The sequence below is a fragment of the Lissotriton vulgaris genome, chromosome 10 (genome assembly GCF_964263255.1).
Source record: "Lissotriton vulgaris chromosome 10, aLisVul1.2, whole genome shotgun sequence".
Classification (NCBI taxonomy): Eukaryota; Metazoa; Chordata; class Amphibia; order Caudata; family Salamandridae; genus Lissotriton; species Lissotriton vulgaris.
Window position 1 is genome coordinate 1,033,399,376 of NC_141698.1, and position 18,971 is coordinate 1,033,418,346.

The 18,971-nt window shown below is 46.0% G+C and overlaps 1 protein-coding gene across 2 annotated transcripts in view; it reads right to left on the reverse strand.

The window, feature by feature from the left end:
• METTL6 (methyltransferase 6, tRNA N3-cytidine) overlaps positions 1-18,971 on the reverse strand; it is a 99,234-nt gene that overhangs the window by 31,253 nt on the left and 49,010 nt on the right. For both annotated transcript variants that reach the window (XM_086942075.1, XM_086942076.1), the window contains exon 4: positions 8,272-8,442. In XM_086942075.1, coding sequence (XP_086798201.1) covers positions 8,272-8,442 — 171 coding nt within the window. The remainder of the gene's footprint in view (positions 1-8,271; positions 8,443-18,971) is intronic.

Sequence of the window (18,971 nt, forward strand, 5' to 3'; positions counted from 1 at the left end):
GATATAAATTGAATGAATTCTGTTAAAAATTACACAATACAAGCATTTGATTTCACGATTTTGTAATTTGAGCATTCATTTCTCAAGTTAGGTGTGTATCAGAGAGTATCTGTTCTTGATTGCATTTATCAGCAATAACAAAGTAATGTGTCTTACCCAACAGAACCAATTTTGTTGTTAACCATTAATTACCTAGGTTCTGAGGGACACAGGGTTAACCCTTTTTCTTGAATATTAATAAGACGTGCTACGCGCAGGCCAACCGTCGCACCTCCCCCGGCAGCATCGGGACGAAATGGCAGCCTCCCTGATACTATAAGGAGGTCTGTTATGTAATTAGGCAAGGTGGAAGGGGTAAAGTCGCACAGCGAACGCGGTCCCAAGAATTATGCTACAACTTCGCGCCGGAGACCCAGGGCTGTGTGACACGGCGCACCTGGACCTAAAGGACCAGACCCCCAGCACTAATATCTCCTCACCACCTATCCCAAGCAGTATCCACATGCTCCGATGAGAGCAGCTCCGATCCGTGAATAGGGCGCGAGGGAGGTAAAAAGCACACCGCAGTCAACAATCCAGGCGGGCAGCACTACACAGCGACGCCGGGACCATGCAGTCCCAGCACCACGCAAAATGGCCGCCGGAGGCCTCAGGCAGGGCAGAGAACGCAGCAACTCGTAGTGCAGCAACCAGGGACAGCAGAGCTTCCAAACTTCCCACATACGCTCCCTACTGCCTTCGACGCTGATATCTCAGTTTTTTGGGCAACCAGCTAACTCGAAGGTGCAGAATAATTGAGGATTGATGAGGCGACAGCCGGAGCCCACTTAGGCAGCAGCCATCTCGGAGTCAGGCTAGCCACCCCCCCCCCCCAATCCAAAAGCCTTTTTCAGTCCTTTTAACATAGCCCGAAACACCCAAAATGGAGGGCAAAGACTTGGAAAACCCTCCAATGATAACCTATATCTAGATGCCTTCTAAGATCCATATTCGTACTTGGAATGTATGAGGAATACAACAGAACTGTTTCACGGTATGCATGCAGTCACTGAAGTGCCAGTGAGGAGGGCATGTAGATTGTTTGGTAGGGTAAAAAGAGAAAATGCAATGGACAGATTAACATAAAAACAATATAGGAAGAAATCCAAGATGAATGGGTTAAAGCGGTTTACCACCGACAATAAAACTGTAACTGGCCTGGTAATTAGGAGAGAACACCACCTATATACCTGCAATCAGAGTGCAAATATTAAAGCAGGGTATCTTACGGTTTCAATTGTTGGCTACGTTACCTTGGACAATGCCGGTAACTTCCCAAATTGAATTAGAGACATGAACAGGACAGAAACGACATTTCAAACCATCCAGAATTGCTTGAATCAGGCCACACAGATTTTTAAAAAGCAGTTACTGGGCTGCCTACATTAAACTATAATAGCACACAGAGGAATGCAAATGGAGGACAGTACCTATAATAAATAAGAGATAATTGATTTAATATAGCAGAAATAATAGCAACAATCTAAAAAACATTAAATTACAACTCTCCAAGTGTGCGTGGTTTGCTGGACTGGTACATGTAGTTGTGAAGGAGAGATCTTAAAATTAGAGCTTTCGTAGCGGACAATGACATTTGAGATGATTCTCAGGATGGTTTCTGACCTCATCGTAGCATGAATTCACTCTTACTAGGCGCTTTGATGCCCTCCAGCTCACAGTAGGACACCGGTGTCAAAGCCCCGATTTTACTCAGTCCATTAGCAAAATTCGACACCATCAACCATGCCATCCCACTGAGAAGACAATGACACTAGGTCACTTGGTAGCACTTACTACGTGTTTTAGCTGCCTGCTGTCAGAAGCACTCTCTTCCTCCCTTTATATGTATTTATGTATGTGGTGTATACATAACGTGCAAACCCAGTCGAAAGGCAGCGGAGTGCTGTACAGGGTCAATGGCAAAGACAGCCATCGTGTGACTAGGGAGTTAGCTGGCTTCGAAGAGCGAAAGTGGACTGTTACTACACCATATTGAAGTGTTTTTAAAGAGATAAGTCGTCAGCTTTTTCCTAAAATGGAGCATGTTTAGAGGCAGTCCTGATCAGGCATGGGTGAAATTTAAATGAAGCCGGCTCAATTTGTGTAATTTTGGAAATTTCGCGTCATGTGTAATTACGTCATGTTGCGCAATTATGCCCCATTCATGTCTATTGTCAAATTTTACCACGTGGGGGCAGAAAGTGAACAGCCTGAACGCGAGGGGCAGTTGTTTGCACCACTTGTGTTTTCACAGCTAAATGCATCAATGTACATACACGAAAGCACATTATGTGAATTTTTCATATCCCCTAGTCCTAATGGATACAGGGATGTCGTTCCAGAACCTGAGTGCATAAATAGAGAAGGCCTGTTATCTTGTTTTCTCACCTTTACTCTGCACGCCGTTTGAGTCAATAGGAATGTGCTTTAACCCTTTACTTTAGTAGGACAGCCCATTAAGGGAGCCTCAGATGTATTGCCAGAGCATTTTTTCTTAAAACTTTTTAATATATAGCATACATGCTTGTAGGGGTTGTTGATCAGCGGTCTTTATCGGTCTGTTAAACTGACACAGCATACAGCATAGGCCTACGGGTCAGTTGAAGTTATCCATTGGTTCCAATCTGTGCAAGTGATGAAATTTTGCCTTTGCACCTTGGAGTCATACTGACTTTAATAGTACACTTCAGTGTCAGTGCTCGTGAGAAAATATTTATTTTTATAATTAATTTCCTTTTTTTAGTTTTGTTTGGGTGCAGCTGCTCCACACATACTGCTACCAGGCTGCAGGCTTGTCATGATGTGTGTAGCATGCTGCTCATACATTATTAATATTTTAAAGTTCCAAAATTGCATCAGCCATCTTGGAATAGCAAAATGCAAAAGTATGCCAAAAACCATTCCACTGTGACTGCCCGCACTTGCACATGGAAGGACAACCCTCTTAGATTGTTTTTTGCCCTAAATATAACAATAACTCATTTAAGGATGACCAGCTACAGGTGCACACGCCCGGGATGCCATATTGCAATATTTTTTCAATACTTTATCATTCTTTTTGGGGTCTCTGGAGACAGTGTTCTGTGACAAGCCCTAACCAATAAAAACTGTAGCTTTAAATTAGATGTTGAGTTTTGGCTTACAACTGAGACTAGATCTGTAATATTAGTATGCTTCTGTCAACTGTGTAAGATCTTTCAGTATATCAGTGCAGGAAACGGGAGATTTGCAGTGCAAGTTATCATAGCGATTAGGTTAGATTATGGTAGTGGCCTTTACCATGTATCCCCATATTATCTCCTGAACATTTAAAGTCAAATCAGAATAAGATGGCCAGACTGTTTCTGGGAGTACCAAAGTTTTTAATGCTACTCCTCTCCTACCTGAACTTCACTGGCTTCCAGTTGAGGCTACACTAGCTTTTAGAGTAGGGTGAGTCCTTGGTCACAGAATGGTCTACGGTCTTGAGTCATGAGGTGCACTCCTACATGGTCCTTGCAATCAAGCAATACTGTTTGTTTTACCAGACCCGCTTCCACCTGTAGTGAATGGGAGACAGATCTGTTTTTTGGTACGTGAACTCGCTTAAAGGGAGTCCATGCCACCAATCTGAAACAAACCCACAATATTGCCATCTTGAGGTCTTTAAAAACGTTGCAATTCTTACAGGCTCAAATGTAGTCAAAGGTGGTTTGATGTGCTTTTGATGTTTATCTTTATTGTTTCATTAAATTATTTTAGTTGAAAGGGCACTTTAGAAAAGTTAGTGCACAGATGATACATCAGGACCTCCGAAACCGATCTGGCTGCTTTACGACTCGAATGACAACCAAAGAGTAGAGAACATGGTTTGATCAAACCACAATGAGGAAATGAGGATTGCTGCAGAGCCCAAAGGTTAGATTTGTTTATTTGGAAGATGACAAAGCAGAAAAACGTAGGCAAAGTCTGCAAACAATTAAGAGATGAGGCCAACTACACAAATCATCAGTTATGTTATTCCATTTAAATTGCCCTTAAATTGGCCCAAATCTCTTGGAGGCACACAAGAGGGCAAGGTGTCTGTTCATTTTTTGGAGGAGGAGAAAAGTGGACCCCTTCCTGACCACTTAAATAGATCTGAATATGAAGGAGCAAACGCTGCCTCGAATGTATCTTGATGCACAAGAAAAGGAATGCAGAGCAGTATACGGCTACATTGTTCATCCATTCTCATTGACACCCGAGTTGACCCCATTTCGCACCAATGACAAAGGCACAGGGTAGACAAAAGCGAAGGTCACCATCAAGGCAACAAAAGTGCCAAATAGGACAGGTCTTCTCCTGTGTACCGGTGGCATCAGGTGGGGGAATCAGAAGACCAGATCACTCAAGGCCATAGTATAGGCTGGGCTGTAATGGACTGAGAGGTCATCATAACCCAGGCTCTGCTGACAAACATTAGCTTTCACAAGATGCCACTTGATCGTCATGGTAAACCATAGCTGCCCCCTTGACGGTCTTCAACAGAAGAAAGCAACACAAGGAGTCATTAGAACTGCTCACTATCAGGTGGTCTTTCTAAAACTGAAATTGGCATTGGGAAATACCCCAATAGTGAATGTGCTTGACTATGGTCATCACTTCAAAGTACATTCGGATGCTTCTAACAAGGTGTTGGGGCAATCTGGCCCAGTTCAATAAGAAAAGAGAATTAGGTGACTAGTGTGGACTCTATCCAGGGAGGTGGGGCTGTGATTAAAAGAGTGCACTGCCCTTATCTCAGTCATAAAGAGCTTTAGGATCAACTTTGCTTTAAACTGATTTTATGGTCCAGGCAACCGTAAAACCTGCAAGTGACTGATGGCAATCGAAATCCCAAACGTAACAAAAATCTATATCCCTGCAAAGGTGGATGTCACCTTAGAGCACAAGGCACGAATGTGAAACAGCAAAAAAAAAAATGACCTTCTCAAAGAGTTTTTCCCAGTCACATGACCGTGACTCCCCAACATGGCAACAGACCATGAATTTGTTACCTAGGTGGGGCAAACTGTGAGCATGAAAGTACCTGCATGGGGAGGAGTTCTATGCCTTCCTGTACCATTATGTTCAGATGGATATGGTACAGTGCATGCCATAACTTTCAAATCCACTGAGGATGTCTGATTCTTTTCTTGATGTTACCAAGCAGCGGCCTAGGGGTGCACCTAAATGGTGACGAGGAAGCCATGGGAGGACTAAATGCTAGCAGCAGCTGAATAAAAAGTATCGTTTTCCACTTAGTCCATTACAACTTGGGCCACTCACTCCCCCTTTGTGTATGCAATGGAGTTTGTGTCATGAAACATGTTTGATTGATTTAGAGTCACATGTTGTGTGCAAGGAAACCAGGTGATGTATGAGCTGCGTCCTCCGTGAGGATGCACAGCCTTCACCAGAAGATGACACTACACAGGGCAAGGTATCTTTGATTTCCCTTTCCCTGGAGCCGACCATGGCGTTTTGTCACAGAGACCACATAACAGATTCACACAATTTTACCTCTGGTTGCAATACATGTTCAGCGCTGGCTAAATATAAAAGAATGGCCAAAAATAGTTTTAATGCTTGGCGGTTGAGCATGCAGATTTGAAGAAGGATGTTTGATCAAAGTGTCTACCACATAGTAAAAGGACCAACAGTTTGACATGTTTTGTATGAAATACCATTAGTGTGATAGCAAAAAGTTTGAAAGAAAATCAATGAGAGTCTGTAAAAGGTTTTAAAAAGCTAAAAGCCATTTATATTTTAAGGTTTCAATATATTTAGCTTTAGAAATGGAAAGGGGTTAGAATATTATTAGGGACAGGGTAAAAGGTGTGTTGGTTTTAATATTTGCACTGGGGTTTGGTCAATGCTTAGTTTGTGCTTCTCTTTAGGGGCGGTGGGCACAGACACTCATTTTTGAGAGGTAGGACTTATTTTCTATCATTAGGGTTTGACCCAGCTCAAGAGACATAAAGGCAGAAAAGAGAGAAAGAAGGAAAGGATAGGAAAACTGTCCCTGTGGGAGAACGCATGTTATTTTTTATCATAATTCACACAAGTGTCGACCATAGCTAATGACAATACAAAGACGGTTTATTTTTAACGCTTCCGATTTTCAACTTTTTGCTTTCAAATTTCACAACCTGAACATATAATTTTGCGATAGGCAAGGTGATACCCACTCAGAGTGTATATTTATGGGGTGCATAATCCATGCTCTGCCAAAGAAGGCCTGTGGAATGCAGCCAATTGTTAGTGTAGTGTATTTAGCTTGGATAATGTCATCTGCATTTATGAACTCCGCCGCCACAACTTTCCATGCATCATACGAAAGACAGAACCCTGCTGGGTTATATTGTTCAAACGTTTTGGTTTTACATATCACAAGAACCAGCTACAGAACACAATAATCTTGCTGGTCGTCATCAAGGAGTAAATTCAATCTCTGATTAATCCATAATACCACTCATGATTTGATTTCAATTCCAAAGCAAGACACTGATTAAAAAAACAAGGATAATATATTAAATATATGGGGCGTCAACAGTATTCTTCCCTCTGAATGATTTATAATTGTATGCATCTTTCCCCTACTATGTCCATTACTGCTGTATTGCTATAATGACTATTTTTGTGTGTATGCTTTTTTATTTTATGGATTCTTTAAATATTATTTATACTATTGCTTTATGTCTTTTTTGTTCTTATGTTATTAAATGTGAAAAGGAAATGCAAAAGAAGACTAGGTGGAAAGTCGTTGTACCCAAGAAATGAAACGCCATCCTCGCTGAGCAGAAAGAGCTTACTCTTAGTGGAGAGATGTTCCAGTGGCCATCTATTGTTTTAACTGCTGTGCTATGCTAGCCCGCTTGGTCCTTCTGCTTTAGCTTCTTCAGGTTTGGCACTAATGACCCTCCAGCACACCACAGCACTTGCAGACCTTCGGCTCAAATCATTCTGTATGGAGGTTAAGAAACGATACATTGGTGCAGCTTGAAAAGAAAGCATAAAAAGGTGTTGGAGATAGTGGAGAAATACCAGATAAGAGACTGCTCAGTGCTGCTCATCTAACTATTCAAGCCAGGGCAGGTGCAACAAGGAAAGCTTGGACAGTCCAATGTAAATTATTTGTGCCCATTGTAGATCCGTCCGTATGATCGGTCATCGTGCCACCCATCGCGTGAGAACATTAATGAAACTTTCTTAAGTCAATCAAGAAATGCCTCATTGTCCGTTTGTTCCAAAATGTGATCTGCACATAATATAATAGTACCTGTTCCATTTAACTTCATGAGTCCTTTCTAGTATAAATTTCGAAAACTGTACTTCATACTTTTAGTCTTGATAGGTTGTACCTCTCACAATGTTCTTAAGATATATTTTGAATTCAAAGATGGATTAATTAATCTCAACATAAACCTGGATTCTTAGCCTGTGAATTTTTTTTTCCCTCAAAAAAGATGGCCGATTGGAATTGTTGTGAATCCCTCTGACGGCGACTCTCCCCTATACTACAGCTCGTCAATTTATCTTCCACTTTTTTTTCCAAACTAAAGTTTCAGTGTATTTTCAGATTATGTTACAAATTTTTCTACAAAAGTGTTTTTAAATCACTTATTTCCAGGATATTGGCTTTGGTTTGTCTCGAAGACTGCTGACTGTACCAGTTTTCATTGTGAAAGAAAAATAGCACTCAAATAGTAATCATCAAGCAGTAGTTTTCTTTCTGTGATATTACGATTCTACTTCTAAATAAAAAAAGGTTCAGAGAACATTAAACAAAATATGAATCAATGGCAAAATCTTAAAATGAAACTGTATAAAATGTATACAGAAGAGCTTGATACAACTGACCCTAATGCATGTTCATTTGTACAAGCAACATATCGGCGGGCGAAGACACAACTTTGGCCAAAACGTCAAGAAGTAACCTGGACTGAAAAGAAAAAAAAAGAAGAGAAAAAGATACTTCTATAAAGTACAACAAGCGTTGGCATGAGAGGGACAAATCCTACATCACCAAATGGAAAGTTTGGTGCAGAAAACTGGCAGTGGAAGTAAAAATCATTGGCAGCAGAATTAAAACTCATCCTCTCTGCTTTCTATGCCTATTCTGCAGTGCTAGAGTGCGTGCACTCTCTCAGGAAATAGTGCATTACTACCCAATTCAATATGAATAATAAAATACAAAGAATCCTAAATAAGTATTCAGTTATACTTTACCTTATAAACATTTTGTAGCACATGTAGCATTTTGTCAGGGTGAATGGCAGAAAGGACGAATATTAATGTGACGACATCTACGCAGTCTGCAGGGACACTGTTCAGAAGATCATCTTTGGTAAGATCACACTGGAAGACTTTACATCTCTCTGGATCATATAAAGGATTTTGCTAAAAGAGAGAAATATAAATAGTGCAACAATTAATCAATTCACTCACAGAGACAAACAGTGTTCAAAGCAGATAGGGTTAGCTTCTCAAATGGGGGAAAACTGATCTCACACTCTGCCATGATACCCACTCAGTTCATCTTCTGGAATTGTTATATTGCTTAAATTAGTTTATTTACTAACTCAGTAAATGTTGGTGAAAGGAAGATACATACATCCTCCAGCCCTATTCTACTTGACTATCATGAATCCGGATTAGGTATCCAGGTTCATTGCAGGTTGGCAGCAAGAACATTACCTTGTTCTGAACCAACTCTTTGGTCAACAGGCAGCATTATGGTGGTTGTGATCCCTGCAAGCTACAACAGTATAAAGAACTAATGATCAACTAAGAACAAGCCACTCGAGTGATCAGGAAATATCTCTTTAAGACATCTTGACAGAGTCCATAGTAAAAAAGAAACTCAATGCCCATTCTTCAACTGGATAGGAAGCATGCTAGAAACCAGATGCCCATGGTACAACAAGATAGGGTGCACGCTAATACTACCATAGATAGGCATCACTGATTTAGTCCATTTGGGATCACAATTTCCAGTCATTTCCCAAAAAAGGGATAAAAATGTGAACAAAGAAGTGCTGTACGCTTAGGCCAACAAATCCCACTCCTTAGTTAAACAACTTGCATAAAAAACCTTTTATGATTTACCTTTCAAAAACCACTGCATAATAAATTATATAAGTGAATTCAAATGATAGAGGCATAATTTAGAATACAAATATTAACTTGCAACATTCACGAAATCCTAGGACATTTTGATTGTATCTTACTGTATTTATTTTGGGAGTCACACGTCAGTCAATATTCATCATTATCTCTCTGGGGGCAGAGTCCACGTTTAGGCCACATGAACAATTGTTTATTTATAATACACAAACTATCACCGGAGGGCATGATAGTACAATAACAATCACCTTACAGAGATGAGCAGAGACAAAGAAAACAAACCAACTAGATTATAAATTAACAGAACAGGTCTGCTTTAAATGTTTTGCAGAAGTGTGTATCAGCCGAGATTTGTCAGAGATGGACAGGGAGAGGATTTCATAGCATCGGATCCAGAACCTTAAAGCTCCTCCCTCCAGAACAGCCTTTTGTTGTAAAATAGGGACTTTCCTAGCTGGAGCATCCTCAACCCAAGAGATCAAAGTTGGATACAATGCAAGAGAAGCTGGAACAGCAACTTAGAAACGGTGCAATAGGAGGATTGCTGCACAATCATAATACTTAAAAAATTGTAGACCATACTTGAAAGAAGCAACAGAGTTGTGTTTCGTTGAATAGGGATCTTCTACAAGAAGCCCCTAGATGACCTGTATCACAGTACTGATGTAGCTCTTCAATATTCTAATCTGTATCTCTGGAGGTCTGGGTTACACTGCACTGCCATAATGAAGGTGGCCCATGATCATACATCTGAAAACTGTAGTGCACTTACCCCGAGGAAGAAAAAGTAATATCTTGTTCAAGGTGCAAAAAAGCATGAGATAAGCCGACCACACTTTAAGGATCTGGTAGTCAAAGGTCAAACTTGATCAAATCACTCTGTAGGTTTCCTGGCTTTGGATGCCGGGGCAGAAAAATCCACTAAAAAGGAGATCCATAACATCTCCTACCGGACAGAACAATATTTACCTCTCATGAGGATCTCTTTCATATTCCCATTCAGTTTTGAAGACATCCAGTTCTGTACAGCAGTACAATAATCATGAAGATATGCAATCTTATCCAAGGCAGGTGGACAAAGCACTCAAGACATTGCACGTATTGTGCATAAAAAAAGAGCATAGAAGTTGAACGCTCAGATCAGTCTTCCTAGCAGATGATCATCGCTGTTCAACAGGAGGTAATGCAGAACAATAGGCATTTGGTTCAGTGAAAAAGAGGAAGGACCACCCACCTGTATGCAACTGATGATAAAGTATGATTGAATGGTTGGCTGCCAAAAGATCTAGCAGCAGCAGACTGCAGGAAAATGAGACCAATTATTTCTCAGCTTGTTGAGGGTGGGTACAAACACTGCCTCTTTGCTGTGCCCTGCTTAAGGGCCTGCATCCTGGCTTCCACTTAAAGATCTCGAGGGTGGGGGGCGGAGCTAGCCGGCGTCAATGGCGGACGCGTAAGAGCGAAGCTCCGAGCCAGCGCCACCGTCTATCCGGCATTAATCCTTCATTAGCAGTGCCACACACAACTAGCCAGCGGACGTCGTCCCCCCTGTCCCTAACGGATCTCCGCCTGCAATTCTGGCGGAATTCGGCCCAGGGAAACCCTACTTTGACCGACTGCCCTTCTGGCGCCGGACCAGGCCCGAATCCCCGGCCTTTCCTGCCCGGCGAGGCCGAGCGACGTCACCCGACGTGCGGCAGAGGCGAGCGGACGGCTGGGGGTCGGACGATACTTGGCGGTGGCTGGCCCTCCGGCTGCCTCACGCTGTGGGACCACGCACCGGACCGGCGGCGGAGCAGCTGACACACCCCTGAGAGCCGGCGGGGGCAGCGAGGGAGACACCGGTGCGACTGCGGGGCAGGCTGCGGACCACGTGGCGGCCGCGGAACACCGCGGAACACCCAGAAGGTAGGCTCGGCCCGGGCCTTAGGCTGGCATACATCCCCACAGTTGAGGAGTGCTGGATATTGATCAGGGAGCGCGCAACCTCCGAGGGGCAGGGGTCACCCCCCCCCGAAAACGGGCTTCTTTTGCTGTCCTGGGCCATATTGGGGACACTGGAGGGCGACCTCCCGGCCATTCCGGAGGACAATCACGGACATAAGCGGCGACGCCAGGCCCTGGCAGGCCGCGCTCCCCACGCAGCCCGGCTTACAGCTCCACTACAGCCATTCACCGCCAGCGAGATTGCAAACACGTAGCTCAGGCATACAGTGTGTTCCCCGTCGGAGAGTGCCACTGCCTCCCTGAATCTTCACAATGGGCAAGGGAGACCGGACGCAAACGAAGCTAACGTTCGAGCAGCGAAGGCAGAAGGAACCGGAACAACCGGCTGCCCAGTCCCCGACAACGACTGGTGACCAGAGTCCCTCAGTGGGGGGGGAGATGGGGGTTAAGGGTTCAGGGCTGTTCGGGGGGGGGGTCCAGATTGCGCTTTGAAATGTTGTGCTCCTCGGAGGGCGTAGGCGTCTGCTATGGACGGGGGGGGAGTGGTGAATGGCAGGGCCTTGACATTAATGTGCTTCTTTAGGGACTATGGTTGATGCATCACAGGATGACCTCCTACGCGACACAGAGACTCTCAAGGCTGTCACATGGAACGTTAGGGGGCTAAATGATCACCGAAAACTCCGCAAGGTGCTGCAGTACCTACTTCGACATCACATAGACCTGGCACTTTTGCACGAAACTCACTTGCCCGACACCAGCAACATGCTCACGCACAGGGGCCTTCAGGGACACGCCACTTACGCGGGCTTCACCACACACGCAAGGGGGGTTCTTACATGGGTAAACCCGAAATCCAAGTTGTCTCTCACACTACTGAAAGCGGACCCGGAGGGGAGATTTGTGTTGAGCAGGTGTGTGGGCAAGGGCCACGACATATTAGTCATGTACATCTACGGTCCGAACTACGATGCCCCTGACTTCTACGCGGCAATTGCGGCCCACTGCGCCGACTGCCCCGCTGATCGAATGCTTTGGGGGGGGGACTTCAACTTCACATTTAATGCAGAGCTGGATAGATCGGCGGGCCCCCCCCGTCGCCCGGCGGCGGCCGCCCTGCAGATGCAAGCTGAAATGTTGCGACTGGGGCTGGTGGACGTCTGGAGAGATAGGCACATCGACAAGGGGGGATACACACACTACTCCGCGTATCATAACATCCACACCAGGATAGATTACTGGCTGTCCACGCACACACTACTTCCCATGGTTCGGGGCTGCAGGGTGCTCCCCCGCACCCTGTCGGATCACTCCCCAGTAGTGCTAGTACTGACCACTCCCAAGCAGAGGATCCCTCCGTTCACGTGGCGCTTCCCGCCATACTCACTACTGGATGAGGCGTTTAGGGCTGACCTGGGGGAAGACATAGATACCTACTTCGCCACTAACGTAGGCTCAGTGGACAGGTTCGGGACAGTCTGGGAGGCATTCAAAGTTTACGTCAGGGGGGTAGTCATGGCAAAACACTCCAGTGTCCTCAAGGCTATTAGGAACAGGCTTAAATATCTTGAGGGGCAGATCGCGGACTGTGAACGCCGCCAGCTCTTGGCCCCGGCGCCACTCGGGGATGAGTCCTTGCAGGGCCTACTAAAAGAGTTTCAGGAAGAGGCGGATAGAGAAGTTAGACACCTAGGTAAGTACGCGACAGCGCGCTCTTATGGAGAAGGGGACCGACCTGGGGCACTGCTAGCTAGGATAATGAAGGGCACTAGGCGCAGGCAGACAATCCCTGAGCTGCGAACCCCGGGGGGGGAAAGAGTCACTACGGAGGGTGACATTCTAGCGGAATTTCGAAGATTCTATGAGGACCTATACACAACCAAGATTACTGGGGTAGACGCCCAAATTGACAACTATTTAGACTATATTCAGATGCCGTTCCTCGAGAGCTGGCAGAGGGAATTCCTGATGTCCCCTATACTCCGTGAGGAGATATCGGACGCGCTAGACTCCATGAGGTCCGAAAGTGCCCCCGGGATAGACGGACTGACGGTGGCATTCTATAAAGCATACAAGGACAAGTTGTTGCCCTACCTCTCCACCCTCTTTGATGAGATATGCGAGTACGGCGCTATGCCGCCCTCGATGAGAGAGGCGCTCACCGTCACAATCTTGAAGCCGGGCAAGCCACCTGATCTTCCAGGTTCATACCGCCCCCTGTCCCTACTGAATGTGGACGCTAAGCTTTATGCTAAGGTCCTGGCGACCAGACTGGCACTGGTAGCCCCGGAGTTGGTAGCCCCGGAGCAGGCAGGATTTATCCCAGCAAGGAACCTCACTTATAATATCCGTACTGTCATGGGGGCCATGCAGCACACTAGGCATGACACTAAGGCCGTGGCGGTGTTCCTCGATATGGAGAAGGCCTTTGACTCTGTGGAGTGGCCCTTCATGCGTAGGGTACTGAAGAAGCTGGGCCTGGGGGAGCTATTCCTCCAACTTCTGGGCGCGCTTTACCATATGCCCACGGCGAGGATCAGGCTAGGGGACGCAGTCTCGGAGCCGATTCCCATTAGCAGAGGCACGAGACAGGGGTGCCCCCTCTCCCCGCTACTATATGCACTAGTGGCGGAGCCACTGGCGTGCGCGATGCGGGAATACCACTCCTATGAAGCCATTAACTACCCTACTTACAGGATTGGCATATCCACGTACGCGGATGACACTCTGCTGTACATCAGAGACCCGGCCAATAACTTGTCTTCAGTCTTGAGGGAAGTGGTGAGGTTTGGCGCACTCTCGGGACTGAAGGTCAACTGGCCTAAATCAGTGGCCTTCCCGCTGACCCCTATCACCGAGCCTTTCGAGATGGATTACCCGCTCCAATGGTCCACGGAACCGGTGAGGTATTTAGGCATCATGCTCCACACGGATTCTGAAGTGATGCTAAGGGAGAACTACGGGGTAGCCTACAGTAAACTTGTAGACGACGTGGAGATTTGGACTAAGCTTCCCCTGTCACTGATGGGCAGAATAGCCATGATGAAAATGGTAATTCTCCCGAGATTTCTGTTTCTCTTCAATAACCTCCCGTTGGTCCTCTCGAAGGCTTTCTTTGCGACCATTAACAAATTACTGGTGAGACTAGCGTGGGCGGGTAAACAACCTAGAGTACAATGGAAGGTGCTACAGTTACCGTACGAGCAGGGAGGTCTGGCTGCTCCTGACCTGGAGCGGTACTACAGGATTGCACAGGCCTCCCATCTCCACACCTGGATACATGGTGACCCGGCCATCCCGCACGTGATCCTGGAGCGACTGTTCGCGGACCCCACCCCACTGCCAGCTACCATATGCGGACCTAAGGACCGCAGAGTGGGAGTGCTGGACTCACTCCTGTCCACCAACCATGCTTGGCATTCTATATTGCAGCGCCAAGACAAAGTACTGATGTACGCATCCAACATGCCGATACAATGGGCGCTATGGCTCCCAACATTGGCGGAGCCTGGTGTGTACAAGGCCCTCAACGACTTAGGCGCACGCACCATGGGTGACCTCTTTGTGCAAGGGAAGGTGAAGACGTGGGATCAACTTGCGCACGGAGTGGAGCGTGCCTCAGCGCTACAACGCTTCCAGTATCATAGAGTGAGGAGTGCGCTGCTGGATCTCTTGGGCCCCGACCTGGAGGAACCCCCTGAAGTCCCGGAACTAGTATACATCATAAACACTGAGAACCCGAAGAAACTGATTTCTAGGCTTTATAGGATAGGCCATGAGCACACGGCACTACACTACACTAGGGCGAGGTTAGCCTGGCAGACTGACCTAGGGACTCCAATCGATGACGGCATGTGGGGATACTGCTGCGCGGCCTCCAGGCGCATCTCCCTGAACGGGCGGCACCGCTTGATTCACTTTAAATTCTTGCAGCGGGTGTACCACACGCCGGAACGGCTGTACAGGTACGGCCTACGGGACTCGCCACGCTGTGAGAGATGTCCGGCGCCAGTGGCGGACTTCCTGCATTTAGCCTGGTGGTGCCCAGGAGTTCAGAAGTACTGGGCGTGCGTGTTTGCAGAACTTAGCAATATTGTGGAACTTGACTTGACCCTTAGCCCGGCCCTCGCACTGATGGGTTACACAAAGGAGATACCAGTCACGGTGAGAAAGCTGGTGAGCATGGGCATGCTCCTTGCGAAAAGGGTGGTGGCACTGTGCTGGATGAGGGGTCCCCTCCCGACACTGAAGAGGTGGTCTAGCGACATGACATACTGCAACACTCAAGCAGACGCATACAGTGAGCTCCTCCCGCCCAGAAGCCGCCCCAACAACTTCTGGGGGCTATACCAGATTTACCTAACATCCAGAATAGACGGGGATGCCTCCACGGAGGGGGAGGGGGAAGACCAAGACAGTGACCTACATATGGAGCCCGGATAGGGCTGTACACTACACTATAGCATATCGCTGGGTGGGAAAGGCCATCACACCTCTGCCTCTGTGAGACATTAGGAGCCACCTGCTGGAATGCTGGGCGGTGGAGAGTGGCACGAGCCATAACGCCCCACCGGGACGCACACTACCACACACGAGAAGCACACACATGGGACCGGTTGTGGGGAGGCGGGGGTCATGGGATGGGATTTTGGTTGGGAGAAAATGACAAAAACATACAATGTTGTTTATATACACGCAATGCACACCACAACGCAGACGGGGTTAGTGGGCAGGGGGAGCCCTGCTCAATCCGTATTGCTACCGAGACCTTAACCTTGATCTATTGGTCCTTCTGCTTGCTACATGTACGTGTCATGATCGTGGCGAGGCAGTCCACCGCCGGCCCGTGATGGGTTGTAGGCGAAGGGCTCCTCGTACAATGTAATGTGCTGTTATTCTTGCATGATAAACAAATAAAAAAAAAAAAATAAAAAAAAAAGAAGATCTCGAGGGTGAAATAGATTGAGCCAAGGGCTGCTCCATGATTTCATAAAGGCTGGAAAAGTTATCCGGCTACAGTTTTTCAGGTCTCCTGAGTTGCGGTCTACTGGAAGTGGGGAGATGATCCCTTTCTCACAAAGTCTAGCAACAAGCCGACAACAAACAAGGCTGGGTCAAAGGGCTGCAGAGTGGAAATTGGGCATGGGTCACTGAAGGATCTTGACTTGAGGCTTGACAAAGCACAACTTGTGCACATCAGAGAAAGCTAGTTTGCTTTCCCCTGAAGCATCTCATTAGAAGGATAGAACCTATTCAGTGGGTCTTAATGTTTTGATTTACTCAAATTCTCACAATCTTATCTGAAAAAGTGTGAATACCACTAGCAGTTCAAGCGGCAGGTTTCCAGACATGGAAACGAGAGTTGTAATTAAAGGCACGCCTAGCTGACAGGAAGGTTGACTTTTAATGCCCGAGTTGGCTACTGCTAAAGAAGCAAAGTTTCTCAGAGTAGTCCCTTCTCCTCCTTTTTGCCTTTGGCAAGACGTATCTTTGTTAATTCATGGGTAAACCAGTAGTTGCCAGCCAACGAGTTTGCATAGCAACAATCAGATAATGCTATCAAATACCCACATACCCAAACAATAACACCTACAGAAGACTAACATAATAGCAAACCCCAACACAACAAATCAATACAACTCCACAATAACAATACAACAAACAAGCACTGGCGTTGCCAATAGGTCTCGCAGTAGGAAAGTTGGAGCTATTGGTTTTGTAAATGACATTTTATATTTATATATCGTTATTGGCATTGTCAATAACAATATATAAATATACAATGTCATTTACAAAACCAATAGCTCCAACTTTCCAAATTCGAAACCTATTGGCAACGCCAGTGCATGGCTAGTGCCAGTGCATCTGTAGATGTGTTGTGTATGTTGGCGTGTGCCTGGCAGTGCCTGCACGCCACTCTTTGTGCATGGCACTATGTTGTTTATTTGCATTTCACTTTGAAGCGTGTACATGTATCAGAAGTATGTGTTTGTGCACTCGTCTCAAATCACACAAAAAACGTGCAGTAATTTACCACCTATTCTCTACATACAATTGTATTTTCTCTGTTAGTGTGCGCGCCTTCGCTATTTACCATGTATGTGTGCATATGAATGCGCATCCACAAGCTTCACTTCCCAGAACACACACGTGTAATAATAGGTCTGCGCTTAGTAGGAGCTGCAGTATGTACGCATGCGCGTGTGCACTGGGAGAATAATGTGAACAGCTTGTTTAATTGGCACTACCTTGCTGGTGAATGAACCGCACTATCCAGTGATATGCACGTGCACATTACTGAAGTGTTGACAGCACGGAGGAGTGTGCACTGTACTGTGGGTGTTTTGTGTACTGCACCCGATTTATGTGTGCACGTCTCTGCTAAGTATATGTCTCATGCAGGACTGCACACGTTATTGGTCAGTTTACAATCGGAAGGACTGTGCACCAGGTTGTCGACAGCGAGTAGCTTCACAACCTTGTACATCACTGGCACTTATGTGCAAAATCAACACTTGTGCACATTATCACTGGGTGTGCGTGGCACGAATGGCATCACTGTCGAGTGTGCATCGAGTGTCTAAGTGCACACTGTTAACGCAGTGAACAACGTGTTTAAGTGTGCACAGCACTGGAATGTATGCAGTGCATGTAGGAGTTTCAACATCACTGGTGCAGGTGCAGAAGCATTCACGCTCTTGGTGAGTTTTCAAGTGTGTGCCTGGTCCTTCGTGGGGCAGGGTTGAGTTCATCGTTGATTGTGCACATAAGTGTGTTCATTATTGGCGAGGGTGGAGGCATTTTCCATGATCAGCTATATCATTAACAGATTTGGACAGTACATTAAAAAATGCACGTTAGTAATAAGTGTAAACAGTAACAAGGATTGCAATGTCATCAAGTCATGCAGGCGCCTGTTGAATTACTAAGCATGGCGCCTGTGTTGCTGATAATGTAGAAAGTTGAGTGTGCGCCCAGGGGGCGGGATGGCAAAGAGGAGCAAGGTGCAATGATGGGAAAAAAAAAAAAGAACAGAAGGTTTGCGGCTGCTAAAAATTAACGCGTGCTGGTTAGTAAAATAAAACAAATACATAGAAATTGAAAGAAGCAACTATTAGTTGCTAAGGGGTAGGAGAAGTGCCAGCAGTGGAAACAAAGAAAGTAGCACTGCTTTTAGAGTCCTGTCTATTTTCTTCCTCTGCTCTTGTCTTGGTGATGGCGATGTAGTGGAGTCCCGCAGTGCAGGGGTGTCATGGTGCGGGGTCAAACAGCAGTGGAGGGCAGTGGCAATCCGTGGAGACGTAATGAAGGGCGATGACGGAGGGCAGCGCCTGGGTGTGATGGTGACGTACTTTAGGGACGGAAATTTTGGCAATTCCTCATTAAACTTTGATGCAGAATTAAAGATAATGTGATGCTGCTCATGTAATTAGGGGAAATTCGAGGAAAAAATCCTAACGCAAGAGCATCCTTAACAAAAACAAGAGCAGCAGGGAAACTGAAAGTACGGCCGGCCACCGGCCAGCCATGAATAATTAGGGGAGGAGTAGCCGCACAGCACACGCTGGGAGAAGACCTTTGATGTGCTCTGCGGCCGTGAAAAAATGCAATTAGGAGGGAGGGAGGGAGGCTGATGCGCGTGCTTGTTTGGTCACGTGATCTCAAAGAAAACCGCACCAAAAAGCCCTTGGTTTGACGAGCATTTTGAGCACTTGAATTCTGGCTCTGCTCAATGCGCATGCACGCATTGATAGGTCGCGAGACCTAAAAAACAACACATTAAGAAACTCCACAACAACACAATGATTTGTATTTAAAATTACAAAGTAAGGGTGTCTTTTAACTATTTTGTGCTA